General features: G+C 43.7%; 3 protein-coding genes and 1 long non-coding RNA gene across 19 annotated transcripts; 2 read left to right on the top strand and 2 right to left on the bottom strand.

The window, feature by feature from the left end:
- The first annotated feature begins 642 nt into the window (after positions 1–642).
- LOC107271505 (G protein-coupled receptor kinase 1) lies at positions 643–18,538 on the top strand. Of its 4 annotated transcripts, none has more exons than XM_015747588.2 (15): positions 643–1,555; positions 13,203–13,279; positions 13,493–13,566; positions 13,716–13,817; positions 13,931–14,005; positions 14,111–14,172; positions 14,311–14,362; positions 14,864–15,055; positions 15,172–15,479; positions 15,594–15,774; positions 16,216–16,593; positions 16,685–16,739; positions 16,817–16,965; positions 17,048–17,140; positions 17,229–18,538. In XM_015747588.2, the coding sequence occupies exons 1-15, from the start codon at positions 1,443–1,445 to the stop codon at positions 17,385–17,387; spliced, it is 2,070 nt and encodes a 689-aa protein (XP_015603074.1). In that variant the 5' UTR covers positions 643–1,442; the 3' UTR covers positions 17,388–18,538. The 4 variants fall into 4 exon arrangements, with proteins under 4 accessions (XP_015603074.1, XP_015603076.1, XP_024944530.1 ...); XM_015747590.2 differs by having other exon boundaries at positions 644–1,555; positions 15,594–15,768; XM_025088762.1 differs by lacking the exon at positions 643–1,555 and adding an exon at positions 8,387–8,537.
- Positions 18,539–18,573: 35 nt separating this feature from the next.
- On the bottom strand, positions 18,574–21,273 carry LOC107271506. The gene is made up of 8 exons (XM_015747592.2): positions 21,147–21,273; positions 20,848–21,003; positions 20,439–20,756; positions 19,975–20,139; positions 19,569–19,762; positions 19,328–19,493; positions 19,091–19,253; positions 18,574–19,016 (listed from the first exon to the last, which is right to left on the bottom strand). The coding sequence occupies exons 1-8, from the start codon at positions 21,216–21,218 to the stop codon at positions 18,604–18,606; spliced, it is 1,647 nt and encodes a 548-aa protein (XP_015603078.1). The 5' UTR covers positions 21,219–21,273; the 3' UTR covers positions 18,574–18,603.
- Positions 18,837–25,215, top strand: LOC107271514. 13 transcript variants are annotated; one of them, XR_003060911.1, is made up of 7 exons: positions 18,837–19,031; positions 19,098–19,295; positions 19,956–20,728; positions 20,852–21,048; positions 22,393–23,670; positions 23,973–24,240; positions 24,459–25,215. It is a non-coding gene; the product is annotated as an uncharacterized LOC107271514 (long non-coding RNA). The 13 variants fall into 13 exon arrangements; XR_003060908.1 differs by having other exon boundaries at positions 18,840–19,031; positions 19,956–20,212; positions 20,274–20,728; positions 23,973–25,215; XR_003060913.1 differs by having other exon boundaries at positions 18,839–19,031; positions 20,088–20,728; positions 23,973–25,215.
- Positions 21,661–25,745, bottom strand: LOC107271513. The gene is made up of 5 exons (XM_015747627.2): positions 25,605–25,745; positions 25,377–25,480; positions 22,127–22,329; positions 21,926–22,045; positions 21,661–21,854 (listed from the first exon to the last, which is right to left on the bottom strand). The coding sequence occupies exons 1-5, from the start codon at positions 25,677–25,679 to the stop codon at positions 21,739–21,741; spliced, it is 618 nt and encodes a 205-aa protein (XP_015603113.1). The 5' UTR covers positions 25,680–25,745; the 3' UTR covers positions 21,661–21,738.
- Between the last annotated feature and the right edge of the window lie 18 nt (positions 25,746–25,763).

Genomic DNA, 25,763 nt, shown 5'->3' with positions numbered 1-25,763 from the left:
TACATTCGTGCTAATTTTGAGTATGTCCGATTTCAAATAAGAGACACCTAAAGTTACCGGATCCGAGAGCAATTTCCCCTTCATTTTAGTGATATTGGCTGGACAATAATATTTTAATCTGTATTTTAAGATTAGAATACCTGTTTCTACAACACCTTATTACAATTGGTATAATCTTACGCCATCTAACAGTTTATCATTTAAATTATACAATATACCATAGTATGATACAGAGAATGTGTGACCGTTGACAGAACGAGTAAGTAGACCGGGCATCTTATGGGATAATCAATTTTCATTCCTTCAAGGGTGTGACACAATTTTATCTTATCCAGTTAAACATAATTCGTACAAGATAAAAGAATTCAAAATATCGTATAAGTTATGTTCATTTGAGCTACCAAAGAATTCGTGCAGTTACAGAGGACAGGTCTAATAGATAAAGTATAGGATAATTCAAAGAACAAAAATCAAGATCAGTGTTCCCGATCATCAGCTGGGAAATGATTTGAAACAAAACTACTACAAACTATCTGACCGACTGATAAAAGAACGCAGCGTTATCACCGTCGACCGAAGGAAAGTAAAGGCGCTGAAATCATGCTCCATTCCGCAAGTGGGGAAGGAAGGCAGCAGAAGGCAGCCAATGAACGTGTAGACGATCCTCGGGTCGTAGTGGCTGGCTCGCTGGCTGTCAGTTAGTGAAGCAAAGCAGAGAAGGCTTCTCGGAGTATCATAGGGCAACGGTGCGCGCGTATATAATTGAAGTCTGGTGTCGGCGCGTTGGTGCATCTCCTAAGGTCGGAGAGGACAGACAGCAGACGGTGTAGTCGCGCGATGATAGGGTCGATCAGTGCGAGAATGCAGGCATAGTGGGCCCGGGTACAATGAGCGTTGGGGAACGAAAGCAAGTGGTGCGCGGTGCGTAGCATTTCAGTGGCGCGCCAAGGGCCCGGAGTGCAAGACTACCGTGGCCTTTAGCGAGAGGGACCTTAGAGACGAAAGAAAATAATAATCTAACGCTTCCAACGGCGATAACCGGGACGTTCGCGTCCATCGGATACGTCGTCGTTTTACTGCCTCGCGGGTGAATAATCGAAGGAGCCAAACAGAACACTGTGAACAAGCTAGAAGGTTAAGGGGTATATTAGAGATCAGTGGAAGGCCATAGCTCTGTCCATTTGTACGTCTCTGTCTGTCTGTCAGTCAACCAATCAATCAGTCAGTCAGTCGGTCTATCGGTCAGTTCCGTATCGAGGGAATACGTTGTTCCGTGCGTGCGCGGCAATGTTGGTATCGGGCTAAAAATATGCAGTAAGGAGGGCTGTCAGTGGCGAAGGAACGTGTTGCGTGGCCGTGTAGGCCCGGCGAGGCTAGCTGCTGGCTGCTGAGTGTAAACCTGCCGTGACGAAGAGCTCGAGGTACCCGAGGAACCGAGCAAAATGGCGGACCTCGAGGCGGTGCTGGCCGACGTCAGCTACTTGATGGCCATGGAGAAGAGCAAGTGCACGCCGGCGGCTCGGGCCAGCAAGAAGATCGTCCTGCCGGATCCTAGGTATTAACCATCTTCCCGTCCTATGACATCTACGCGCGGTACACTGCGTGCAAATGTCACATCGCGATAAGCAACTCTCTATCTCTCTCACATTTTCCCTCTCGCTCTCCCATTCTCTTCCTCTACTCCCCTCTCTCACTCGCTCTCAATATTCCTCTCTCCGGCAGTCCTCCCATTACTTCCTCCTCCTTCCTGTTCCTTCGCCGCTGCCCTATCCCTCTCGACACCCTCGGCCACCCTCTTCACCCTCTGTCACCTCTATCCACTGCCTTCTCCTATTTTCTCTGCAGCTTATATATTCTGCTAGCAGTCTTACCCCATCCAAGCGTCATTCGAATCTTGTGCATAGGGTCGCCTCTTATACCTTGTTTGACGAGGAGACAAGAAAAGAAAACTAATGTTTACAAACTGAGTATCCTATTGAAAACTCTCTCTTTCACTTTTACATTCATATCCTTCCTTATATCACTCTCTTTCTCTATCCTCTCATGGCCTTTCTTTATATTGCGGAAGTAGATCTCTGACTGCATTCCTCTGTACAACACGAGTTCCCTCTTATGCTCCACGACCATTCCCTCCCGGGTGGTCCTCCCGTCAAACCTCCCTGACTTCCGGTAGATAGGTCATAGACGTCTCCCTCGTCGTTAAACCTCCTTCCTCGACACTACAAATCAGATTGATGTCACTCTACCCAGGTCTCTAACCTTATCTCCACTTCTCATTTACGAAAAGTGCTGCACGAGCGCTGGCGACGTTAACTTCGCGAGTTTCCTCGCTTATCACTTCCTGAGTCCTCGCTTTTTTTGCCACGATAAGCTCATCGTATTACTCCTACATTCTACTCTGCATGCTCGAAGAAATCGTGGCTCCTTTATGCCAGCATTTTACACTGACAATATCGTCCATCCTCAACGTCCTGTCAACCGACAAGTGAACCTCCTTTATGCTATGCTACGTTGTAATATCAGGACAGACACTCGTGCGCATAATAGCAGTAGGAATTACCGGTTCTTCGAGTACCATATCTGATCCGCTGGAATAATTGCACTCTGAAAACATTAACTAGTGACTGTTAAGGTGAAATCAACAAGATAAATTCTCGATTATGATTATCACAGACACTGACAATGTATAACCTAAAAATGACCAGGATCATTTTCCACGCCTTACTTTTAGCTAATCGCACGAGAGCCAAGAAGGCCTGACGCGTATGTACGCTTCATTGAAGACTTCTACACGAAAAGCAACCAGTAATGGCGATTCAAACGAGAAATGCTCGAGTGCGCGGAAGCAAATTCACATCCGAGAGAGGCGGCTCTGGCTCCTCGTAAACGCCAGGGCGGCCAAATGTAGGTCGGCGTAATAAATGGAGCAGAGATGGAATGGCCGGCACCGTCGGTTTACCACCAGTCAAATTCCAAAATGTTTCATCAAGTCCTCACTCAATTTTCTCTACGTATCATTCGCGGACTAGACCCAAGTAATTTTTTGAATTTTAATTGCTAGTGAATTGAATAATTCATTTTCGTTAGCTTCGTTTTTTATAATTCTAATCCAGACAGTTCGGAATTTTATGTGGAAGTCTGAGAATGAATTTTGAAATTACAATTATTCCTACGTCACGGACTGCAGTGCTCGGTACTATATAATGTTTTAATTATCTCTCCTCTTTTCCGTGCGTGTACCCTTTATGTATTTAGCTGTATCTTCGTAACTACATCACTCTGGATTACCAGCAGGGAAACTTCATTTTCCCCGTGTTCGCAATTTTTTCCATAGTAACGTCCCCATGGCCTTGTGTCAAGCTTGACATTTTTTACAAATGAAATTCCGTGAACAAAACCTAGAGAATCGAGAGGGATGCTAACCTGCGAGATTTATTCACTTTTTTTCTCACCCTCATATCGGTCACGCTGTTATCTATCCCCTAGCGTATACACAGGGTCTATACGAATACTACGTTAATCAAATTTTATCATATATCCCTCACGAATCTATTTGACCCAAAGCGTCTAGTAACGCTTGCTCTAATTAAATTGCACCTAATCGGGTAATAAGATGGCGGCGAATATTCTATTTTCCTATTTTATTTTTTTCTTCAAGGAAACCCTAGAAATTTGTCCCTGGGACGGTCGCCTTAATCCAGTGCAAATTAGTAAACGCAAATAGCGGCTCACCGATACTCTTAAAGAGTCTTACTCGATCGACCAAGGAATTCGTCAACCGCATAACCAGCAAACAAAAATAAAATTTACTTTGGTTTCTAGGACCGACAAACCTCATAGCTAGATTTTCATTCCGTCGTGACGCACTTGTAATCGCATATTACCCGGAAGCTTTACTCAGCCTTCATCCAAACGACGTCGAGTCAGCCACCGCCCGGAAGTTCTATATGGCGTACATAGAAGTCATTTTAGCAAGATCCAGGACTTCCCAGAAACAATCGGTTCCGATAATCAGATAAATTTACAGCATCCCAAAAAATCCCCTTTTATCATCCGTCGACCCATTCACGTTTCCAATTCGTGTCCAAGAGTACACGAGGATGAGGTGTTCCGGTAACTGAATTAAAATATTTTCCTTCTAATTTTAATTCTTACGGAATTCCAAGAAAACTAGAATTTTTAATCTTCCTTCTTCCCTTAGCCCACTTCCGGTCAATTCGACTCTAGGCGTATATACGTAGCTGCGTAACGAGACGTCGCTAAGTATTCCTACGTAATGCGTCCAGCAGAGGTATTAGTAGACGGGATCTTATTGACGCCAAGGCAGACGCTCTTAGTTTCTTGATTATTCTCTAGCGTCGCGGCGAACGTATTTCGTGCACAATTCAAAGTCAACATGCATCGGCTACAGCGTCGACACACTTTATGCATATCGTCTGTTGGCTGACGTCAAATCAACATAACAGCATATCGGCTTATCGTGACGTGACATCGCATGCGATGGCCTGACGTCACGCGTTGAGAAAATTGTAGCAAAAACAAAGATATATTTATATAAAACTCATCTCACTACAAGAGGCTATCTCGCTTCGTCGAATCAACGGGAAAAAAAAAAAGCTGAAAGATTCATCGGCATGTCGGCTGTACTGTGCGTACGTATTGCGTGGAGAAAATAATGAAGATATACGTGCACGTAATTGTACGTACAGGAGAACACGCAAGATGGTGCCGTGTATCCACTCAGAGAATCTATGACGTAAAGAAAGAATTCTTGTTTTTTTTTCCTGTTTATCTTCCTCTTCTTCATTCTTTTTCTTTCGTTTCTCTCGCTCCTCTCAGTCAGTGATTCGGTGACTTTGCAAATTCTCCTCGAATAGCTCATAGCCACACGGCATTTCTTACCTCTTTTTGACAGCGTGACGCACGCCATTGTCATTTAGATGTTCCGCGACGTTTCCTTCCTTACCCGACGGGACGGCATCCTCCCTGCATTAGCTCTTAAGACCCGACGACACCGACTACTACCCGTCGCTGAGATAGTAAACGAAGTCACGTACTACAAAGTTGCCGTACCAACCTCTCTGAGGCTTGGTAAAAAGCTGAAGAGCTTTTCTTCTCGTGGCTCTTACTTTTTTTTTCGCTCCCTGAACTCTCTCTTGCTCTTTGAACTCTGCGTGTATATATATAGGGCTTTCTGTCTTTCTCACAAGACTATCTTGGTTATTTGTCTACCTCGGCAACACTGCCTTCCACCTCCTCTCCTTCCGACGGAGTCTTTATCGCCTGCAACAGGGAACGACCTCAGCCCTTCAGAGCTTTTCGTGAAATCCTCCAACATTCTTACGACTCCCTGCTTCTTCTAATTATTTCGTTTAAACTCTTACCTCGACTTCGTACCTTATACCCCACTTCCTTGACGGCTCGAGAGGACCTCGAGGGCATCCTTCATACAGCACGGATTCCGTCTGGACTGCTCTTTCGCAGCGCGGCCATTTTCCATCCCACTCGGACGTCTACCCGTCGCTCAAAACGAATAACAAACTTAAGCCGTTATGGTCTGCTGACTTCTGGGCCGTCGCTAGGGTATAGCCGTTCGTACGAGCCGAGCACAGTGTCTAGTAGTCTTGCTAGAAGGAAATAACGAGTAAAAGAGAGTCTTGATATACACCACTAGGATTCTATATCGAGAATTTGAATAGTACATACAATCCGACTAAGCAGACAGAGTTGGGTTTAGCTACCGATAAAATCAATCGGTTCGATTACCGACAGGTAATGTCGGTAATGAGACGTTGATGCGACGGCAATTCAAAGGGGAGCGCGAGAACAATGGAGTCAAGCTAAACTACATGTGGAATAGGGTATATGAGCCCAATCCGTGAGGTCTAAGCCTTGTAATTTCGAAAGTCAATCCACGGAAGTTGGAACTGCGCCCGGACCTCCATCATCGCTATTATCATTATCCACTAGATAGATAGAGAGAGAGAGAGAGAGAGAGCTGGTGCAAAAAGCATAGCTACGCCGGGAGCAGATGGTGGAGAGTTTGAACCAGGTTGAGTTATTTGGAGGAAGAAGTCCCAGAATGTAAAAGGGCGGATGGAGATAGTAGTGAAGGAGTTACGGGAGTAGGATACCGGAAGAGTGTTCCAGTGCAGAAGAAAGAGAGAAAGAGAGAACAGCTTGAGAATTATTGGTAACTCTACTTGGATATCTAGGATACGTAGGCTATGTAGTAAGTATAGCTATAGTTAACCTAGAACTAGGTGGTCTGAACTGAAAAACTATGCCAATGGCGGACTTCGACCCGTAACCTCTTACACTTCCTATCCTCTTCCCGATAAACCCGGCACGTTTCGAAAGTTCGATTAAACTTCCGAAACTACTTAAATACGCGAGACCCCCTCGTATATAATCCCGTGCATATATATTTTTTAAAGCCTTCCCACGCTTATGTAACGCCATCTTCGTCACTCTTACTTTGCATGTAATTTTCCGTCTCTCTCGCTCTTCCGAGTCTTAGGAAATATACATAGTTAACCATCCAGCGTAAAACCCTGTTCACTTCTGCGTCGGTGACTTTATTTAATAAATGGGGACTATACGGCATCGGCAAGTAAAGTAGAGTTTAAAGTACCCGGCATTCCTTTTTTACATTTGAAACGGCAGCTACATAACTTGAGCTGTAGTATAATTATAGCTTATCTTGTACCGATTGGCAACCTGAGTTATACCTGGCTACCTAATACATGAATACTGTTTCTTTCTTTCTCAAATGGCTTCTATGGCTTATCGAATACAATCTGGATGCGTGTAACGGATAGACGTAAGACAATAGCCGTGTATTGGACACTCTTGGGATACATAAATGTTCACAGTGTACACAGTACACAAGGTAGCTAATTTAATGCGGTTCGTAATGGCGCAGACGTTGGTTGCACTGAGCTTGCAGGATGAGATAAATAGATTTCTACCACTCGAATCAGATTACTCGGAGTCCCTAATGGTCGCCAATGACCAGATAGACTTTATGGTGTTTTGTGAGAAATTCGATTACCCTCGACCGTAGTCGCTGCAAGCTTCCCTGATTTTATCCTCTTGGGTTCTCACTCGACGGGAACTCTCGGGGGATTTCATGGATTAAACGCTGAGCTCGTGTCTCTGATTGGCTATGGGGTATTATCTTACAGTTGAGAAACTCTGACCTAATGTTTTGCTTTATGCCTCCATTCCCACTAACCGATGCTTATCCCTGTCTCTCTCTTCTTCTCCATTACAATCTGGGTAGTTCGTCTCTCCTCCTATACGTCTCTTAGCGGATCGTTCAACCTCTTGTGCTCGTGTTGGGAATCCTGGTCGGGTAATGCTGTCATAGAGGGAATCCAGGCCGAGTGACCACCCTGGCTCTCTGAAAGAGACGAGAAAAGAGGACCAGCCTGAAGAGAATACGGTTGGTGGTCAAGGGTGAGAGAGGAAGAGTTGAGGGGTCGTATGCGAGGAAAAAAAAGAGTGCTGGATAGAGGTAGATAGATGGATAGTGAATCAGACTGAGGGAGAAAGAGGGTTATGTGTGGGTGGACGTTGTATACAAAGAACGACGCAAGGCATCGCGCCGGCGTCGGTTGTTTGCCTTTGCCGTGTAATCTCTGTGTTCCAGAATTCTGGCATTCAGCCCCGTTTTCTCTCTGACGAAACTAGATCCCTCTTTGTCCCGCTTGGCGGAGCCAGAATATCAGATGTACGGTAGAGTCGGAATCGAAGAAGGAAAAGGAGAGAGAGAGAGAGAGAGAAGGAATGAAAAAGGACAGAAATAAAGTGAGAAAAAAGAAAAAAGTAGAACAGTCTTTCGAGGATTCAAGATAACCTTCCTTCCTTCCTTTCCTTCCAAGCCGAACGACAGCGCCATCCCTCGTGAAATCCCGCAGGCTTGACGTACGCTGTGAAAATTCCCGGCTTTCCAGAGTAGCGAAATAGTTACGGTTGACTTCCATCGCTTGTCGCACTTGCTGCGATAGCATCGCGTTGTCCTGGTGTCCTGTCTTCTACCTCCCCACCTTCTTCCACCCTCTTCTGTATCTTCGCACACTCTTTTGTCCCACTCTAGACAAATACCCGGTGCGCGAATACGTCGAGCATATCCCATCCAATCTTTTTTCTTCTGGCACATGCCCCCATTGGGGATACAGCCATAAGGAAAGGAAGGAAGGAATTTTGTTTCCTTGCTATACTTCTCTAGCGTCCGTTATGCTCTTTCGCTCTTTACACACGCTGCTACGTACGTTGCTTTCCGTGTTGCTGGTGTCACGGGTGCCACGGTTAGTCCTGTTCACATTAAGAACAAGTAGTCAAGGAGGGCTCAGGAACGTCCGGAAGAGACAAAGTGTGACTGTTACTGTTTTTTTTTCTCTTGTTCTTTATGCCCTTTTTCACCCGGTGCGGGACTGGTATTAAATCCGTTGGATTTACGGTGTCACTGCTTAGGCGTCGTTTCCTCCATGTCTGCAGACAGAGAGATAGCACGAGTCTCGAGGATTTCTCAGGTAATTTTTGTACGTACTATTTATTTCTTCATCTTTCAATTTCTGTTTTATCGAAATTCTTCTTTCATCGTTATTCAATTTCACGATGGGACAACGCAAAGTCCTTCCATTGTTTTCTCTGTCAACATCCATTGTCCAGTGACCCGTTTCCGGTGCCTGGATATTTTTATCAGGAACCACTTAACCTCGTTACGATTTATCGAAGTTTCATAACTTTTCTACGATCCACGCCACAGTCCCTCAGGGGTATCCTGAAGATTTAACGAGTTCAATCCTGGATCTAGGGAGCCTGTGAAGTGGTACAATCTAGTGGCTAGAATCCAGCGCCATCATCCCGTAGTCTCTTGCTATACATGATTGGTTCGGATCTCCTAAGGGTGCGCGATATAATCCACGGTTATACGAAATTCGTCAGTGGTAGAGAAAAAGTTTATAAGAAAAAGACTCTCAGCCTCTAAACATGATCCAGTTTGCTCTCCCCGGATTTTCGCTGGTAGAAATCAGCAGACCACTTATAAGCGACTGTAGCTCCAGGAAGTCTCATTTGGTTGCGTCACTATCGCGAACTTGATAGTTCCAAAAATAGAATAATTTACGATTACTCAGCGGCCATCTAACGCACGGTTCTAATATCGAAACTCCAGCACGTGTTCCATCGAGATAAAAATTGGACCCCCTAGAAACAACGTACTCTCAGTCTCTACTTCTTGTATTCAATGTCTGAACACTTTAAAACGATCGCACTGACTTTAACGAGCGAACGGCTTTCACCGACCAATAAGGTACGTGACAGCAGCGTCATCGTAAATTCCGTTATTAACCTGTACGTACAGGCACGCTCAATGAAAGAGACAAGACTCCTCGTGAAGAATTATCTTCGTACAATTAATATTAGTTATTCACCATTAGAACGTATATAAAATATCTACCAATCTTTAATTCGTCGGATCTTTTTTCACGAGTAATTGTACATACCTAACCTTCAGAACCGTGGAAGTTCAAGTTTTTATAGCGATCACAGGGAACACTAAAATATTCGGATTTTATCTAATAGTGATAATATAGAGTCTGTTTTTCGTCCGAATCGTATTTTCCCTCCTGCGTACCCCGGCGACGCGGAGGCTCGTCCTGTTCTTGGAAATCGAGCAACCGCGGCCATTATTATGTCTAGAATCACGGAGTGCCTCGTTCCTCTAGGATATAAACACGGGAGTGGGATCTTAAATATTCTAACGTCTTTTTCTTACGTACAAGTAGATTTCGTCCTAAGACTGTAATTTACGAATTTTTATCCTGATCCTGTGTGTGACTTGCTTCGTAATTTTTCATTATTATCAAACTTTGGGGAGTAATGCGACTGTGTACACTGGCACCTTTATTGCTGCTCAAAAGAGCAAGTTAAAGCTTAAAGGACTCCTTCGGCACTGGTCGATATCGACAAGTGAACGATTAAGTCGAGACGGCTTAGATTCTTTATTAGCGCTTTAGTAATGTCGCTTGTGAAGGGCAGAGAGGAAAAAAATGCTGATTTACCCAATTTCGAGACATCAGTCGTCGAACGTGCTCGTATAATCTCAAGGCCGTATAAATTTAAAAGCTGGAAAATATCGATGGGAACCAGTTTGAAATTTTCGTCGAGTCCTTCCTAGAATTTCCAACGAAATTTATTCCCATTAACATGATATATCTCTGACCGTTAGAGATACAGACAAGCCAATTTAATCGGGGCTGGATATTCTCATTTAATTCGAAAATATTTCAATGTCCGCGCCATTAGACAGAGAGACGAAAATTCCTTTCGACTACGTAGTTAAGGCTATTTCATTTTGTCAGGAGTAGAGTATGCTGCCATCTTGTATTTACTACTTGGATAGCCGACGGATGCTTGGATTAAGAATATTGCCGAATGGCCATCGTACGGGAAAACATTTTTAAAACCGTTTTACGATGCACTGTTCAATTTTATCGCGATTCCGACGAGAAACGGAGACGTTGCCCAGCGAGCTGTTACCCGTCGGCTATTAATCATCCATTTCGCGAAGTGGGTGCTGTTTCTGCTTCTGAAGCTGCTTTCTAATATCGGAGGCTCTGGCACACGTTACCGAAGGACGAGACCACTTCGGAATTAGCCGTCATTTTTGCCTGTGGGCAGTGAAAGGTATTACAGAGTAAGAGAGTAAGAGTATTTGAAGAATTGAGTGGAGTAGAGGGAGTGAGAGCTATAAAAAAGTCTCATAACCAAACCTTGGTTCTTATCATTTTTCAAAACCACCAATTTCGTACCTCCACACTCAAATACTATATAGTCAGTCCTGTAAGAAGAGGTTGAGCACCAGCAGAGCAAAAGTTTCATCTATTTCCGTAATCCCATCAATGAATTCTTTTACTTTCAACAAACATCCCCGTAGAAGAGGATGCTTTCGGGTCAGGGTGAGGATAGAAGTAGCTGACGAGAAATAAGCAAGCGAGCTTCGCGAAGAGGAACGAAGGAAGTTGATACGTGAGAAAGAATGTAGAAAGAGTATGGAATGGAGAGAGAGAAAAAAAAGAACGGACATTGAAACGAAATACGAGATGCCATGGATTCACGAAGTAAAATGGCCACCACCCAGGGATATTGCATCGATCCGGTAATCCTTAACGTTCTTCCATCCTTATATCCATCTCGTCATCAGTAATATCACTACAGACTTTTCTTCTATTCGAGTTATTTCCCGTAGTGCCTTATTCTGTAGGAGCTTCTCCTCGAGCCAAGTGCCAAACTCGGGGCCAGTAATACAGGAGCAATGGAGAATGAGAAATACTTATTCCGACGTGGTATTTTCATTCGAGCACATCCAATGTATATAGTTGCATACATATATATAAACTGCACCAGGACGGTCTAAGAGATAAGTTAGGCGAGGCGCAAAAGAGAAGAGGGGCGGCCCCTCCTTCTTCAAGACTAGGAGCGCGCGGCGCGGAGAGGTTAGGAAGCTTTTGGAATACAAGCACGGAATTATGCACGTCGCCAGGCGCTTTATCCTCGTACGTTTTGCTGAAATGCTGCGACGCAACTTGTGGCCCCCAGTGGGAAAACTCGACTGACGTATTGTGTACGCGACTGGACGGCTAAATAAGTCGTACGATACAGTCAGTCGTTAGTTAGTGTCGGTAATGCTACGACGGCGTCGTACGTAACCTACGTAACGAAGACCCCGAAGGAAGGAAAGAGGCGAACGTGCAGACGCAACGGACAAACACGTTATCTTCGCTGTCGGTGATCAAGGAGTCTTACCGGGCAATAACGACAATAGAAACCTGGCACGGATCATCCTTGTTGCGATACAAAGGATCATGCGACGTCCCAGAAGGCCCTCGGATGTCCCAAAGTGCATTGGGTTTGTGTTAGGATTTAATTTATATTTTTCTCTCCCCTTTTTTTCCTTTCTTTTATCGAAATAGAAGAAACATCGATTCTAAGAAGTCGTTACGCGTCCACTACGAAATTTGGTCGGGCTCTATAATGGTGCTTTGGTTAAATTTAGAATAAAAAGTATACAATGCAGGTAGTAAGGCGATAACGTTCTTTACTTTTGCTTTACGCTTACGTCGCTCTACGCGGGCAGCCTTCCAATAATGTCTGCCTCGCCGAATACTTGTCTGGCATCGTTATAATTAAGCGATCGACATCAATCGATAGCAATCGTCGATGTCGACTGTTAAAAAGAGAGAACAAATTATTCTTGTTACCTTGGTTGACTGTTTTTCTTCTCTTTCTTTCTTCACTTACCTTCTCTCCTGACTTCTTTCTCTATTTATCTCTAGGTCGGCCGATTACCTTCTCCTCGCCACTCCCCTCCCCAGGTGAATCGTAACTCGATCGACGATCGAGAAAAAAATATTATTCGCACCCACCTGTCTCTCTGGACGTTTTCATCTGACAGCTGGTTCACGGATACGTACGCCTCGCCAAGGGAAGAAAATGGGCGGGAAATTTGAAAATTTTAACGGAAGCGTCAAACGTATGGCGGATCGGAGTCATTCAGGATGGCTCAAGCTGGTAGACAGGAGAAGAAAAACTGACGTCGTTCAAACGACAATAACTGGTTATCTGTTTCAAGAGATTTGCTCTCTTCTGCTCTCATCTTTCTTCGAAGCGCAATTCTCCCTCTCTTTCTCTCTCTGCTTCTTCATACTGCAAAGCACTTGACCGCAATGCCAGTCAAGTGGCTGTGCCCAATTACTTGGCATTACTATACATTACGGCCTCTTGATGCTTGATAGATGTGTAGGACACTAAAGGCGACGTGTACCAGACTTTAAACGGCACCTTTCAGTGGTACCGTTTTTCCAAAGTCTATACTATTTTCCACGGTACACCCGGTATACCTGTATATCTTTTATGCAGAGGAAAAATAAAGCCTGTAAACTACCATCAGATTGACGTCTGTAGATATTTCCATATTTTTATTTATTATTATCAATATTAATACTGCATATCCTTGCATCACATCTTTTCCTCGTGTTCCTTTCTATAGTTTCCCATATCCTTAGGACCTTCTAGGAAGTAATTCAATTCGAATTCCGGTATTTTGTAAATTCAACGTATCCGCGACGTTAGACGCGACGCTGGTTACGAGGAGTAAAGTGCTAATAAGTATCCTTATGATTTCTTTGTTACAGCGTGAGGAGTGTCATGCACAAATATTTGGAGAAGAAGAACGAAGTGAATTTCGATAAAATATTCAATCAAATGCTAGGTAAGGATACGGAGTGATTTATTGGTATTTTTTGTTATTTTATTTATTTTTAACCTATATTTACTCCTTTTTTTTTTTTTTTTTTTTTTTTTTTTTTTTTTTTTTTTTCTTAATGTACCATCAATAACGCGTTACAAAGTTTTCCCGAGTTTTTCTCGACGTTTTGTCTCTCTTTTTTTTATTGACTCAATTTGGCTTTTTTCTGCTTCGCAGGGTACCTTTTATTTAAAGACTTCTGCGAGACTGTAGCGGAGGAACCAATTCCGCAACTTAGGTTTTACGAAGAGGTTCGTAAACTTCAACGTACTACTCGTACCGCTGCACCGCTCCTTATACACTTGATCCCTACGTCCCTTTGCTCTTACCGAAAGGAAACTTCTCTATAAAGAATAAGTCGCTAACGTCCTTACTTTTCCTTTATTATATCCGCTCGTAGATCAAGGCGTACGAGAAGCTGGAATGTCCTGAGGAGAGGAGAAAGCTCGCTCGTGAAATATATGACAATTTCATCATGAAAGAATTACTGGCGCATGCGCACGTGAGTCCTTTGAATTTATTTTGGAATTTTTCACTTTGTCACTTTGTCAATTGAAACGTGTATCGCGTACAGCTGTAGACCAGCCCATAGCTGACTTTCTGCTTGTTTTACAGGAATACTCCAAAGATGCTGTAGCACATGTACAGAAATATCTAATGAAGAACGAGGTTCCTGTTAATTTATTCGAGGTTGGTACTAGATTTTCGAATAGATTTTAGTTTAATTTTACATTTTTTCCTTTATTTCTCAATACCGATGTTTCTTGTTCAATAATTTTACCGTAACTATTGCAGCCGTACATCGAGGAGATCTTCAATCATCTGCGAGGGGAGCCTTTCAAAAAGTTCCTGGAGAGGTAAGCCTTGTGCGAGTTATCGATGAAAAAAAAAAAACGAAATTATTACACGAGCCTTTTATAAAAAGCGCTTCGATCTGAAAATTTACTTCGCGTATTTCACTCTCGAGTTCACTGGACTAACGTGAAACCTTTCAGCGACAAGTACACTCGTTTCTGCCAATGGAAGAATCTCGAGCTGAACATACAGGTACGAAAATCATGAAAAAATCATCACTTACAACACGTATCTGCATGCGCCTAGAGAATCAGAAGGGAAGCACGATTATATACGATGCCGAACTGCGTCGAGCTGAGAAAAATGTTAACGGTACCTTGGGATATATCTATATATCACGTACGATAAGGTTTAAGCGTGATTTCACGTACAAGGGTTGGGGAATGTGTTTTACAAGCGTTCACAACGCCACCTATGAATGAATCTTTGTCTGTACACAACTGGCTTGAATTAACCTCAAATTCTCTAGATACTTATGTAGATCATAAAGTAATTTTTAGGTTAGATTCTCCTTCATTGAGATCCAAGTTAACCAGAGGCCTATAGATTTGAGTGCGTTTAAAAAAAAAATCTTATTAAAGACCCGACCTAGAACATTCATTTTGAATATGATTATGGTACTCGTTGATTGATATAACTATAAGCAAATCCTGGACACTCGACCCCTAGCATCCTGATGAACTTGTGTTTCAGTTGACGATGAACGACTTCAGCGTGCATCGAATAATCGGTAGGGGTGGCTTCGGTGAGGTCTACGGGTGCCGGAAGGCCGACACCGGAAAGATGTACGCGATGAAGTGCCTCGACAAGAAGCGTATAAAGATGAAGCAGGGTGAGACGCTGGCACTGAACGAAAGGATAATGCTCTCGTTAGTCAGTACAGGGGTGAGTGTAGGATAGGAGTGTTATACATTGATTGACAATTCCGTTCTCTTTATCTTGATCAATGGTATATAGGTGTCTGTCAATTGACTGAGGATACGTTAATCCAATTGCTACAGGTCGACTGCCCCTTCATAGTGTGCATGACCTACGCCTTCCATACGCCTGACAAACTCTGCTTCATCCTGGACCTCATGAACGGCGGAGACCTTCACTATCATCTCAGCCAGCACGGTGTCTTCAACGAACCGGAAATGAAGTTTTACGCAGCCGAGGTGATCCTCGGCTTGGAGCACATGCATCGTAGGTATATCGTTTACCGGGACCTCAAGCCAGCCAATATACTCCTTGACGAACATGGTCATGTCAGAATATCTGATCTTGGACTGGCCTGCGACTTCTCCAAGAAGAAACCCCACGCGAGCGTGTGAGTAGCTCAGTTAACGGCTTTGTATATTTTTTCATGCTCGGAAATGAGACCTGGCCAGCATCTGTCCTGCTGGGAATCTTTAATGAGGGTTAATTTAATTTTTCTTCGCAGTGGTACTCACGGCTACATGGCCCCGGAAGTCCTTTCTAAGGGTACGGCGTACGATTCAAGCGCGGACTGGTTCTCCTTTGGATGTATGCTCTACAAGCTCTTGAAAGGTCACAGTCCCTTCAGACAGCACAAAACTAAGGACAAACACGAGATAGATCGTATGACGCTCACCATGGTTGGTGTAAATATATTTGATTTAGATTTTTCTTTTATTATTCTTGCTCTTTTCTCTTGTTATATCTCAGTCTCTCTTACGTCTTTACGTACGTTTTGTAATGTTCTCCAAACTTTTCTTTTATAAAGTTTTATCTGTATCTCTTGTTGTGTCTACGCACAGTGCGGAGATTCCATCTGGGATGACTCTTAGGCTGCTGTTTATCCTTCTGGAAACAGACGCGGCTCTTTGTACGCTTTTTCGTTTGGCTCGCAATTATCTTTGTAATCTGTATACTAAAATTTAATCTCTTTTCAATCTCATAAGCGCAGCTATCTGCTGCGTGACGCTTATTGAAATTTACTCGCGATTGTTCTTTTCTAACCTAACATTGGTGTGATGTGGCGCTTGCGCTTTCTGTAATACGTATGATCTTTGTGTACTTAAACTCGAAACGACCTGTTCTAGAATGTTGAGTTACCAGAGACTTTCTCACGGGAGTTGCGGTCGCTTTTGGAAGGTTTGCTACAACGAGATATCAACAACAGGCTCGGGTGCCGGGGAGGTGGGGCTGACGAGCTAAAAGAGCACCCATTTTTCAGTGGTATCGATTGGCAGCAGGTTTACCTTCAAAAGTACACACCGCCGCTTATACCGCCACGCGGGGAAGTCAATGCCGCGGATGCTTTCGACATCGGCTCCTTCGACGAGGAGGACACCAAGGGTATCAAGTTGACGGATGCCGATCAGGATCTGTATAAAAATTTTCCTCTAGTCATCTCGGAAAGATGGCAGGCCGAAGTGGCGGAAACGGTGTTCGAGACAATCAATAATGAAGCGGACAAGGTGAGCGGTTCTTTTAATGCTTTGGATAACTTTTAAAAAAGAAATTAACAATCAGGTATTTATCGATCATTCGTTGTTTTCCTTTGCGCAGGTGGAAAACAAGAGGAAGGCCAAACAGAAACTGCGATTCGATGCCGATGAAAAAGGTAATTTGGAACATTGAGGTAGATATTCGTATGTCCAAGAGTGTAAATTTGGTATTGTAACTTTAACTGTATTTTAGGATCGGATTGTATTTTACACGGGTACATCAAGAAGTTGGGCGGTCCGTTCGCAAGTGCGTGGCAGACGCGCTACGCGAAATTATATCCAAACAGACTAGAACTTTATCCTGAGTCCACTACTAAGCCAGAACTCGTCTTCCTGGACCAGGTAAAGCGTATGAACAATAATCTAAAACTTGATACCACTAGATACGAGGACTTTTATTTCAATTGTCAAAAAATTTATTCAGGTAGAGGAAGTCGGAGCGGATCTTCAGCACGTTAAAAGCGAACAGTGCATCGTTGTTCGCACGCGAGACGCCAAAATTGTACTCACCAACCCAGTGAGTAAAATCTCCATTAATAAAATCTCTCGATTGTCTCGAAAATTCGTCACCACTGACTGATCCTAACGCTATTTTTATAACGCAGGACGAAATAGGTCTAAAAGAATGGGCATTGTCGTTAAGATCGGCGCACAAGTGCTCGATGGAGATGCTTGGGAACATGGCAAGAAAGGCTGGAAAGATTTACGGGACTGAACGTGACCCAGTGATTCCGCCGATGCAGCGATCAACGAACGGGAACTAGCCCCTTGCCAAAGTCGATAGGTCGTCGTACTCCAGGCCCACTGCCCCGCAGCAGCATCATCGGCATCAATAACAGGAACAACAACAACGTTTTTTTATACTACTAAGAGATAGAGAAGCGAGCGACGCCCAGCGGTACTGAGATAGCGTGGGCCTCTTCCCTAGACTCGCTCGTTTGACGATCACTCAACCCTTTCTGCCCTTTGACCCCCCCGACAATTCTCTAGCCCTGCCCTCCTCAACGAAACACCCTGGATTCCTTGACAGAGGAATGAGTCCGAAGAGCATGAACAAAGGGATAATAAGATTGGAAGACACAAGAACCGCAGACTGAACGAGAAGAAAAAGAGTACGAATGTAAGGATGGAGGTGGATTGATGCCGAGGATGGTTATTTGGAAGGTGAAGGAAGGGTAAGGGATCATCCCCCTTGTACGGCGGGTAGCGCCGCGCTGTATAGAGACTCTAGCGAGTAGCGTCGTCGCACCTTAGTCCCCGGAGACGCTCTACACCTAATCCGGGCACCCGGGACGAAACACGGATGCGTAGCGTCACGTCGTTATATTTGTACGTTAACTGTATGTGGAGAGTGGCGTTAGCGATTAGCGACCGAGCCACGGACACACCGGTAGTGTATTATTCATTAATATTACTACTTGCAGAATTATCATTCACCCTGATAAGATATTTCCGACAAACAACAGATAAAGATTCGTCCCCTCACTCCACCCCAACCACGTCCTTTATTCTCTTGCATCTATTCGCATCCTATTACTTGTTTACTTAATTTATTTACTAGTTATCAGCCGTTTTTTTTTTTATTGTCGCCAATTATACGGATACTCCGATACATCCTTAGGACCTGTCTCCCTTTCATGTACAATGGTTGCATTCAGACCTCCTTCTGCATGTGGACAGATACACAACGTTATACACAGAGAGTCACAAACTAGAGAATCCCTTTACGATGATAACAATACGAAATCGATTTTATTTATTATGTTATTATTGTATCAGCGATGAGAAACGAAAGAAAAACGGTCGTTTGTATATTGACAGGAAAAAATTGAATATTGTTATAACTGTGTACGTCCGGGCAGACACGCGCAGTCCGCTCCGGCAATAAAATGTGCGATGAACGCAGCGGAACTTCTTTAATGGTTTTCGACGCTCTTTATTATTATCTTTAATTCTTTTTATTCTTTTAATTTCATGCCCTCAACGATCACGAATCTCACGAAGCAACGAGGCTAACTTCTGGTCGATCCCTCCGGAGCAAAGTCTTCTTTCCAAACCCTCAAAGTCCGCCCTCTCGATCCACGTCGGAGGATCAACGTCCACTGGCGGAAGTGGACACAGTAATCGTTCGACGACTGCACAGACGCCGCACCACAGCCGAAAATTCATTGGCTTCTCGATCTCCCCTATGAGATCCTTAAATCTTACTTCCTGTTCCGGCGTCAATGGCTTTCCTGTCACTTCCTCCATGGCTGACCAGACATCCTTAGGCTGAATGTACCTAACACCCTCGAGGGTCTCCTCGTAGTACCTGTTGAACGCTCTGCCGAATATGAGCTTCCGTCCTGCTGTCATGAACACGTGTTTCCCCAAGTACTCCAGGGGACTTAGACCTGGAATGATCATTGGTCAGTACTCCTGGACTTTTATTTACTATCTTGTCTTACAATTTTTATGATTCCACTACCTGACAGGCTCAGACTATCCAGCACCTCGAAACGAGCACTTTGTCTAGAGAAGACACGTGGTACGCTTTGCGATGGTGGTTGTGCAGAAGACTGACGACTTCCTCTTGTACCTGGATGCGGATCTCCCTTCATCCGCAGAGCCTCCTCCAAGGCGATTTTTCTCTAGGATAATTAGACTGTGTCAGAGATTGTGACGAATCCAAGGTACTAGGCTTTATTGTTTCAAATTTAATTACCTTTATTGAAAATTCACTTTCCACAGCCTCCCGGTCCAGTTCACGACTCAAGTGTCTCAGAATGTCGGAATCGATGAAACTCGACGGCAAATTTTGATCCAGCGATGATGTTATTTTCTGAGGCGGCGACTCTGCTCCTCCGACGTCGCCAAGGGATGGTCTAGCTCTGAAAATATTTCAAAAATTCATTTATATGAATTTCTAATAGATCCACTGTGAGCTTGCATTATGGAAAACTAACGAATCGCGTCTAGAACCGCCGCCTATTTGGGACACTTGAGTTTCCAATGGTTCAGGTGGATCGCGCACTTCCGTTTGCTGTCCGTAGGTCGAGCCTCTGCGACATTTTCTTTTACGCAATCGTTTCCCTCTGCGTCTCATCGGCGGCTCGTCACTCGCGCTGTCACGTTCTGCTGGAGAATTTTTTATGGAGGTCTAAAAAAAGAAACGGGTATACCTTCAACGAGTGCGAATACTGTAAGATAATAAAGGACCACGTTAGACGTACTTTAAGTAGGGACTTGACGGACCTCATCACTTAAAAGAACTAGACACCGGACAGTGCTGATTTTTTGATATAAATGCTACTATGGTTACAAAATTTGTATAGTAACAATTTTTAAAACAGATAAGCACCCTTATCGTACCGTGTCACTGACTTCCACGTGTGGCAACAGACGATCTGGCGACACTGGCGACATGGCTGAGGAACTCTGATGATGCGGGGTTGGCTTAGATACTGATATCTCATTCTTTCTAGTGGCAGGTGCTGGTTCCAAAGTAAGTGCATGCCAGCTCAGGGTGTCGGTCTCCTGTAAAAACGTATCGTTTGAAAAACCCCTGGGTAGTTTTACCTTTGTGAAATATGCAGGGACGCAACAGAAGGTAACAGCAATCCAATTTTAGATTACATAAATATTTCAAACTGTTAAATTTTCCTGTACAGCTTCCAGGGGTACGACTTCAGTTCAGAGAAGACATAAGTTGGTTCGTTAATAATGAATTTGAGTGGCTATCCGCAAAATGTGAACGATACATTTCTCGCAAGTATCCTTGAGCTAAATTTCCCAGAGACAGTGCCCTTCTCTAGGGTGTAATTGAAATGAATAACCTGATCCTGCGAGTTGGTTCTGAGGTCCAATACAAGAGTGGTTCGCTCCCGAGGGTTACAGGTCGCAGGAGTTTCCGGAGTGGGTCTACACGTGAGTGCTGGACCACTAGCAAGAGTAGGAGCTGGGGTCAGAGGTCGTGAGTCCGTTTCAGTATATTTGCGAAACAATTCCTCAGGGACGGCCGTTGCCTCGGTTCCACCAGCTACGTTCCCTGGTCCTCCTGTACCAGCAGCGTCGACACCACCAGCACCGGCCAACAGCGTCGCACGGATCATCTCCATTTCCGCAGGTAGTAGCAACGCCTTTCCCTCTGTAGCCTAAATATTTAATCAGTGTCTAACGAGAGCCAATCTTCTCAGGAGACTCTGAACTCTCCAGGTTCCTTAGAATGTATAATAGTTTCATTACCCAGGTATCCTTCGCACGTCGCACCACCTCCTTGGCTTCGCAATCTGCTGGATGATTACACAGCACCGAGCAGCCATAAGGATAAGGGTTAAAGAGTCCAGCAAAGGGTCGTAGAGTAAAGGGTGCCGGTCTAGCTGACCCAGAGAGTTCGATCCTCTGAAAACGATGAGAAGGTTAACAGGAAAAGTGGATAATTATAAAGTAAACAATAATTATTATTTACGTCTTATCACGATAATATATTTCTAATTACTTAAAACTCTATATTTTAATTAACAGTTTATTCATAATTAATATACCTTTGGCTTCGGCCTATAGACTGGTCGAACTCGCGCGGCAATGAGCCCAGTGGCGCTGGCGTTTCCCGGCATTCTCCCATCGCAGTCAACTATCGACTGAATTATTATTCCAGCGACTATCGCCAGGTATATCAAGTTAAGGAGAAGATGGACACCTTCGTGGGGTCGTTCTCCACGGCTGTCAGTGGGCAAATAGCGTCTTAACAGGTTCCTTGCTTTCCCAAAGACGTTGCTACGGATCTGATGGGTCGATCGAGTGACGTGTACAGAACACGTGCGTGTCTCTTAGCTCACCAGTGTATTCGAGAAGCAAACTATAGCTTCATAGCTACTCGAGGAAAGACTGACAAGGAAGACTGTATATTGAGACACTGTTTAATTCACAGTCAATCGCAACCCTTTTGACATGCCATTCTGTTACAGTGTTCAATTGTTGCTCGAGGATCCAGGTTGCCGTGTCTGGGTATTGCGTGCTCTGCAGGGTGGTGCAAAGAGAATAACAGACAACGCCTACTTGTAGTACTTCTATTATCGTTTATTGATCAGATACACGAGACTGAAAATGGGTTAACCGGAATATTCGAAGAAACCTTCAAGGGAAGCTGGTCTTTTGTATGTGGCCACGATACTTTTTCTTGTATGTGAGACCAGTAACGAGAGTGGAACTCTTTGGAAAAGCAGTTTTCCCACCAAACATTGTGTCAGTTTCTGAAATTAAAATAGTCATAATTATATTTTGAATTTTTCAAAGTATTCTTGATTGGTATTAATTTACTAACCAGGATGAAATCTATGATAATTCAGTTGAATGTGTAGATTCTTTGGCAATTTTACTCTGGCCAATGCTTCCAGAGGTGTTGTAGTGCTTACAGGTGTCTCGTAAAAATTCCTTAATTGCCCTGTGATAAATTATTCATTAGAACGATCAAACAATTATATGTAATTATGAGCATTCTACATAAGTTATAGAGGCAACCTACCAATAGTCTCAATGTCAACCAGCATTGAATTTGGCAAGGAGTGTTTGAATTCTTTCTCACAGGCGACGAAAAGTTTGAATCGCGACACGGGATCTTCAATCGTAGTGTTGTCATCAGTGGAGAAGCCTTCGACCTGGCAAACTTTGATAAATCGTTCGGAAACGTCAGCAGGTACCTCGTAGGGTTTTAATGGCCGTAAGAATCTGTAATATTGAAAGATAGAATTAAGTTTAGTTCAGAATTGATTGAAAATTTTCTTGTTCAAGTAATCAACAGACTTAAGGATTGGCTCAGCAGGCAGCTAAGTACCTGGGCTCAATGTTCTTGAAGATGTCTGAACTATCGAGCAAGTGAACCACGGTTATACAAGACAATGGAGGAATTATGTGTTTCAATTTGCATAGGGAAACGACTATGGAAAATCCCTTAAGCTTTATAGCGTTAAAAGCGTCATGGCAGAGGTGCTCAAAGCAATAGTCAAGGGTTCTCAGCAGATACAAAAAAAAAGAACTAAGAGACTGGTTAGTCAACAGGTACAAATGTACCAAACCCTGGTATCCTGACAAGTAAAGAAACCACAGACCTAAAGGAATCCTAGAAAAGACTTCGCTGGAGTCTCAAAGCATTTCTAGTCTAGAAACAAGGAAAAGATAATATGCAACGATCTATCACACAGCTGTGTAAAGAAACGGTGGGTCATAGCACCACGTCAAAAGGTAATTACCGAGTTCAGAGGTAGTGGTCGTAAACAGCGTAATATCATACACAGCGAATCGATAAGAGCTCGTCGACCTTATACAAATGAGAAGAAAAAAAGAAACGTAAATAAAATATTTAAACTATAAAGATCGAGTTTCAGATTGATAAGTATGTTTTTTTTTACAATTTTGTAAGTTCCCACAGTATCAAAATAATATTTGAGTAAATCCAAATCCTGTCTTGAGACTGGTGGTTATTATAAATTGAACAGACTGCGTAATAATCGAGCAATCTCTTTTTAATTACCAAAAAAAAAAAAACAGGCCGTTCGTTTACCCTTAAGAAAGCCGGAGGGTTAGTATCACGGTAAGGGTAGGTTAACTCTTGACGTGGTTCCAATCATACGGTCATGCCGTTTAAACGGCGTTAAACGGAGTCACGTAGGTGCCAGCAGGTCGCCGCCTTCTGGAACAAGGGTATACCCCATTGATTTTGTGCGCTTCCAATCAATATTCCCTCCTCGAGATTATCTCGGCACGGCTCGCGCCAAAGTTTTCGTACTACGCCGAAAAAGAGTACAGGGGTTGGTACGGAGTATCAGGTAGACGGTATGGGGAATCTGGAGATCGATGTCCAACAACGCCGTACGGTGCTGCCACCAATTCACATCTGGACAGTTACGGTTATTCGGCATTCCCGTATCTCAGGGTGAGTGGGCCCTCGGCACCGGAACTCGTAGTGTGTATAATATTTTCAGTAACCCTCCAGAAAAAGCCTATGGACATCCTGAAGATGTTATTCAGGAAATTCTAATTTATAAACAGATGACAAAACAGCAAATTGCGGTAAGACAGACAATCCTCAAAACGACTTGGCTGGTAGCTGAATAAACAAACATTAGAAAATGATAAAAATTTCTTCAAATCTCCAAAATTCTCTTGATATAATTCTCACTATGATAACATTTAAACATACGACTGGTAACCTTTATTATCTGCCAATACAATACAGTAAAGTATTGGAGAAGTTTCAAGCTAAGATCTTTTGCATAATTATTTATCAGAATGATAATAAGAACAAGCTGCATTAATGAGGAACGCGACCGAATACTTAAAATTTACTCAAATACGGCTTGTTCCCTTTACAGAGAATTAACATTGAACGAAGAGACCAGATTGAAGAATATAAAAAGATTATTTCAAGTACTGCCGATTGACTAGGTCGAACGTCACTACATGCTAAACAAGATTCCTCGAGATTATTGTTTACTCATCTACTATCTATCTTGAGCTTGGATTACTACAAGGGCAGGGATTGTATAAGTTGAATGGAATACCAAGGGGAAACGGTCCCCTGTGTTTTCTACGAAGAAACAGACGTTACTTAGAGTATGGTTATAAGGTAACAGTCAATAGGTAAGTACTGGCTTATAATACAGCTGGTTTATCGTACGTCTACCTCAAACGTGAATTTACACATGTTATATCTTTTCTTCTGCGAGTCACATTATTTCCTGCTGCCTACTACTCCCCACGGAGTACCTCCATTATCTACTATGGTGTTTGGACTCTATAATGTCGAGTGACTTTTCCGCATAACTCTTTACCGTACATAAGAATATCTTTACTTCAAGGGTAGGTGTGGTGAGCGCGTGGCGGCTGGAAAGTAGGGGTAAAAAGAGGACGTTTGCCGCAGTCCCGTCTCAACGAAGGGGTCCTTGGTGGTTACAAAAAGCAGAATAAAATGATAAACTTAATTTGAGATAGTTATGAAAATATACATTAATGATAAAGTTCGAACACGTGTAATAAGGAGGTCGAAGTACAAATAATTTGATAGTATAAGGCAGTGTCGCAAACTGCTTCGCGCACGCACTAAAAAACAACTAGATTGCATTAACATAGCTGGAAGTTGTTTCGTGATTGGCTACAGCAGTACACAGCTGATACCGAGATTGTTGAAACTTTCTATATGGCAAAGAGATAATATTGTTTATAAACAGCAGGGCCCAATGCTGACAAATATGTTGTAGTTATTCCCGAGTAGAGTCAACCGTGACAGTTCTTAGCTATGATGCAGATAGAAAATATATTCTCTAAAGTGTATAACGACAGTGGCTGTATGAGAATGGCAAACCAAGTTTAAAAAGTCTTGATGCGGTTCTACGTGAAGCTAAGAAACCTCCTTGTATAGCGGTATAAGAGAGCGTGAGGCGAATCCGTTACGTCAGAGGATGTCGGGCTGGTAATTTAGCAAGCGGCACCAGAAGCAGCAGTAGCAGCAGCAGCGAGTCTAGGAAAAAGGTAGTGTCAGGAAGGAAAGAATCAGTATGGAGAAAGGGGGCGTTGTACTACGTGGGGCACGAGGCACCTTAGCCAGGGTACCTTTGGCCGTCCCTGGAGCTGTCAAAGCTGTCGGCAGAGTAGGGGGAGGTCGGAAATAGCAATATGGCCGCAGTTTGTCCCCTGCTAGTTTACCAGCGGCGCGACGTAAAGTGAGTTTTGGCTGTTCGGCTAGTAGATACGGATCCGGTTATGAATTGACTGCTTACCCTCTTGCGGCAAGGGACTTGCTTGTATTCTCGAAGCTCTGCACTTTGACGGTCTTGCTCCAGTTGGTCTTGTAACGAAGGATATCTCGGCGTACAGTGGTGGACTGTAAGGTGATGAAGGTGGTGTCGTTACTCGGAATGATCGGGTACGCCCGAAAGTGCGTCTCTCTCGCGTATTATGTCCTCTAGAGGAGTGCTGTGCTTGATATCAAATAATAGTGAACTAACCGTGTACGTGGTGAGAATAGCCGGAGTATTTCGGACTGAATTCAGGAGAAAACCATGCCTCGTGAGCGCCGCCATCTTGTTGCTCTTCGAACGGAACTTCAGGAGTGAGGACTAGAGGGCGCATTGGCGATTGCGCTTGTGTTGTTTCCCATCATCCGC

Source organism: Cephus cinctus, unplaced genomic scaffold (genome assembly GCF_000341935.2).
Source record: "Cephus cinctus unplaced genomic scaffold, Ccin1 Ccin1_scaffold0997, whole genome shotgun sequence".
Classification (NCBI taxonomy): domain Eukaryota; kingdom Metazoa; phylum Arthropoda; class Insecta; order Hymenoptera; family Cephidae; genus Cephus; species Cephus cinctus.
The sequence above is the reverse complement of the archived record's forward strand: the minus strand, read 5'-3'. Positions and strand labels throughout refer to the sequence as shown.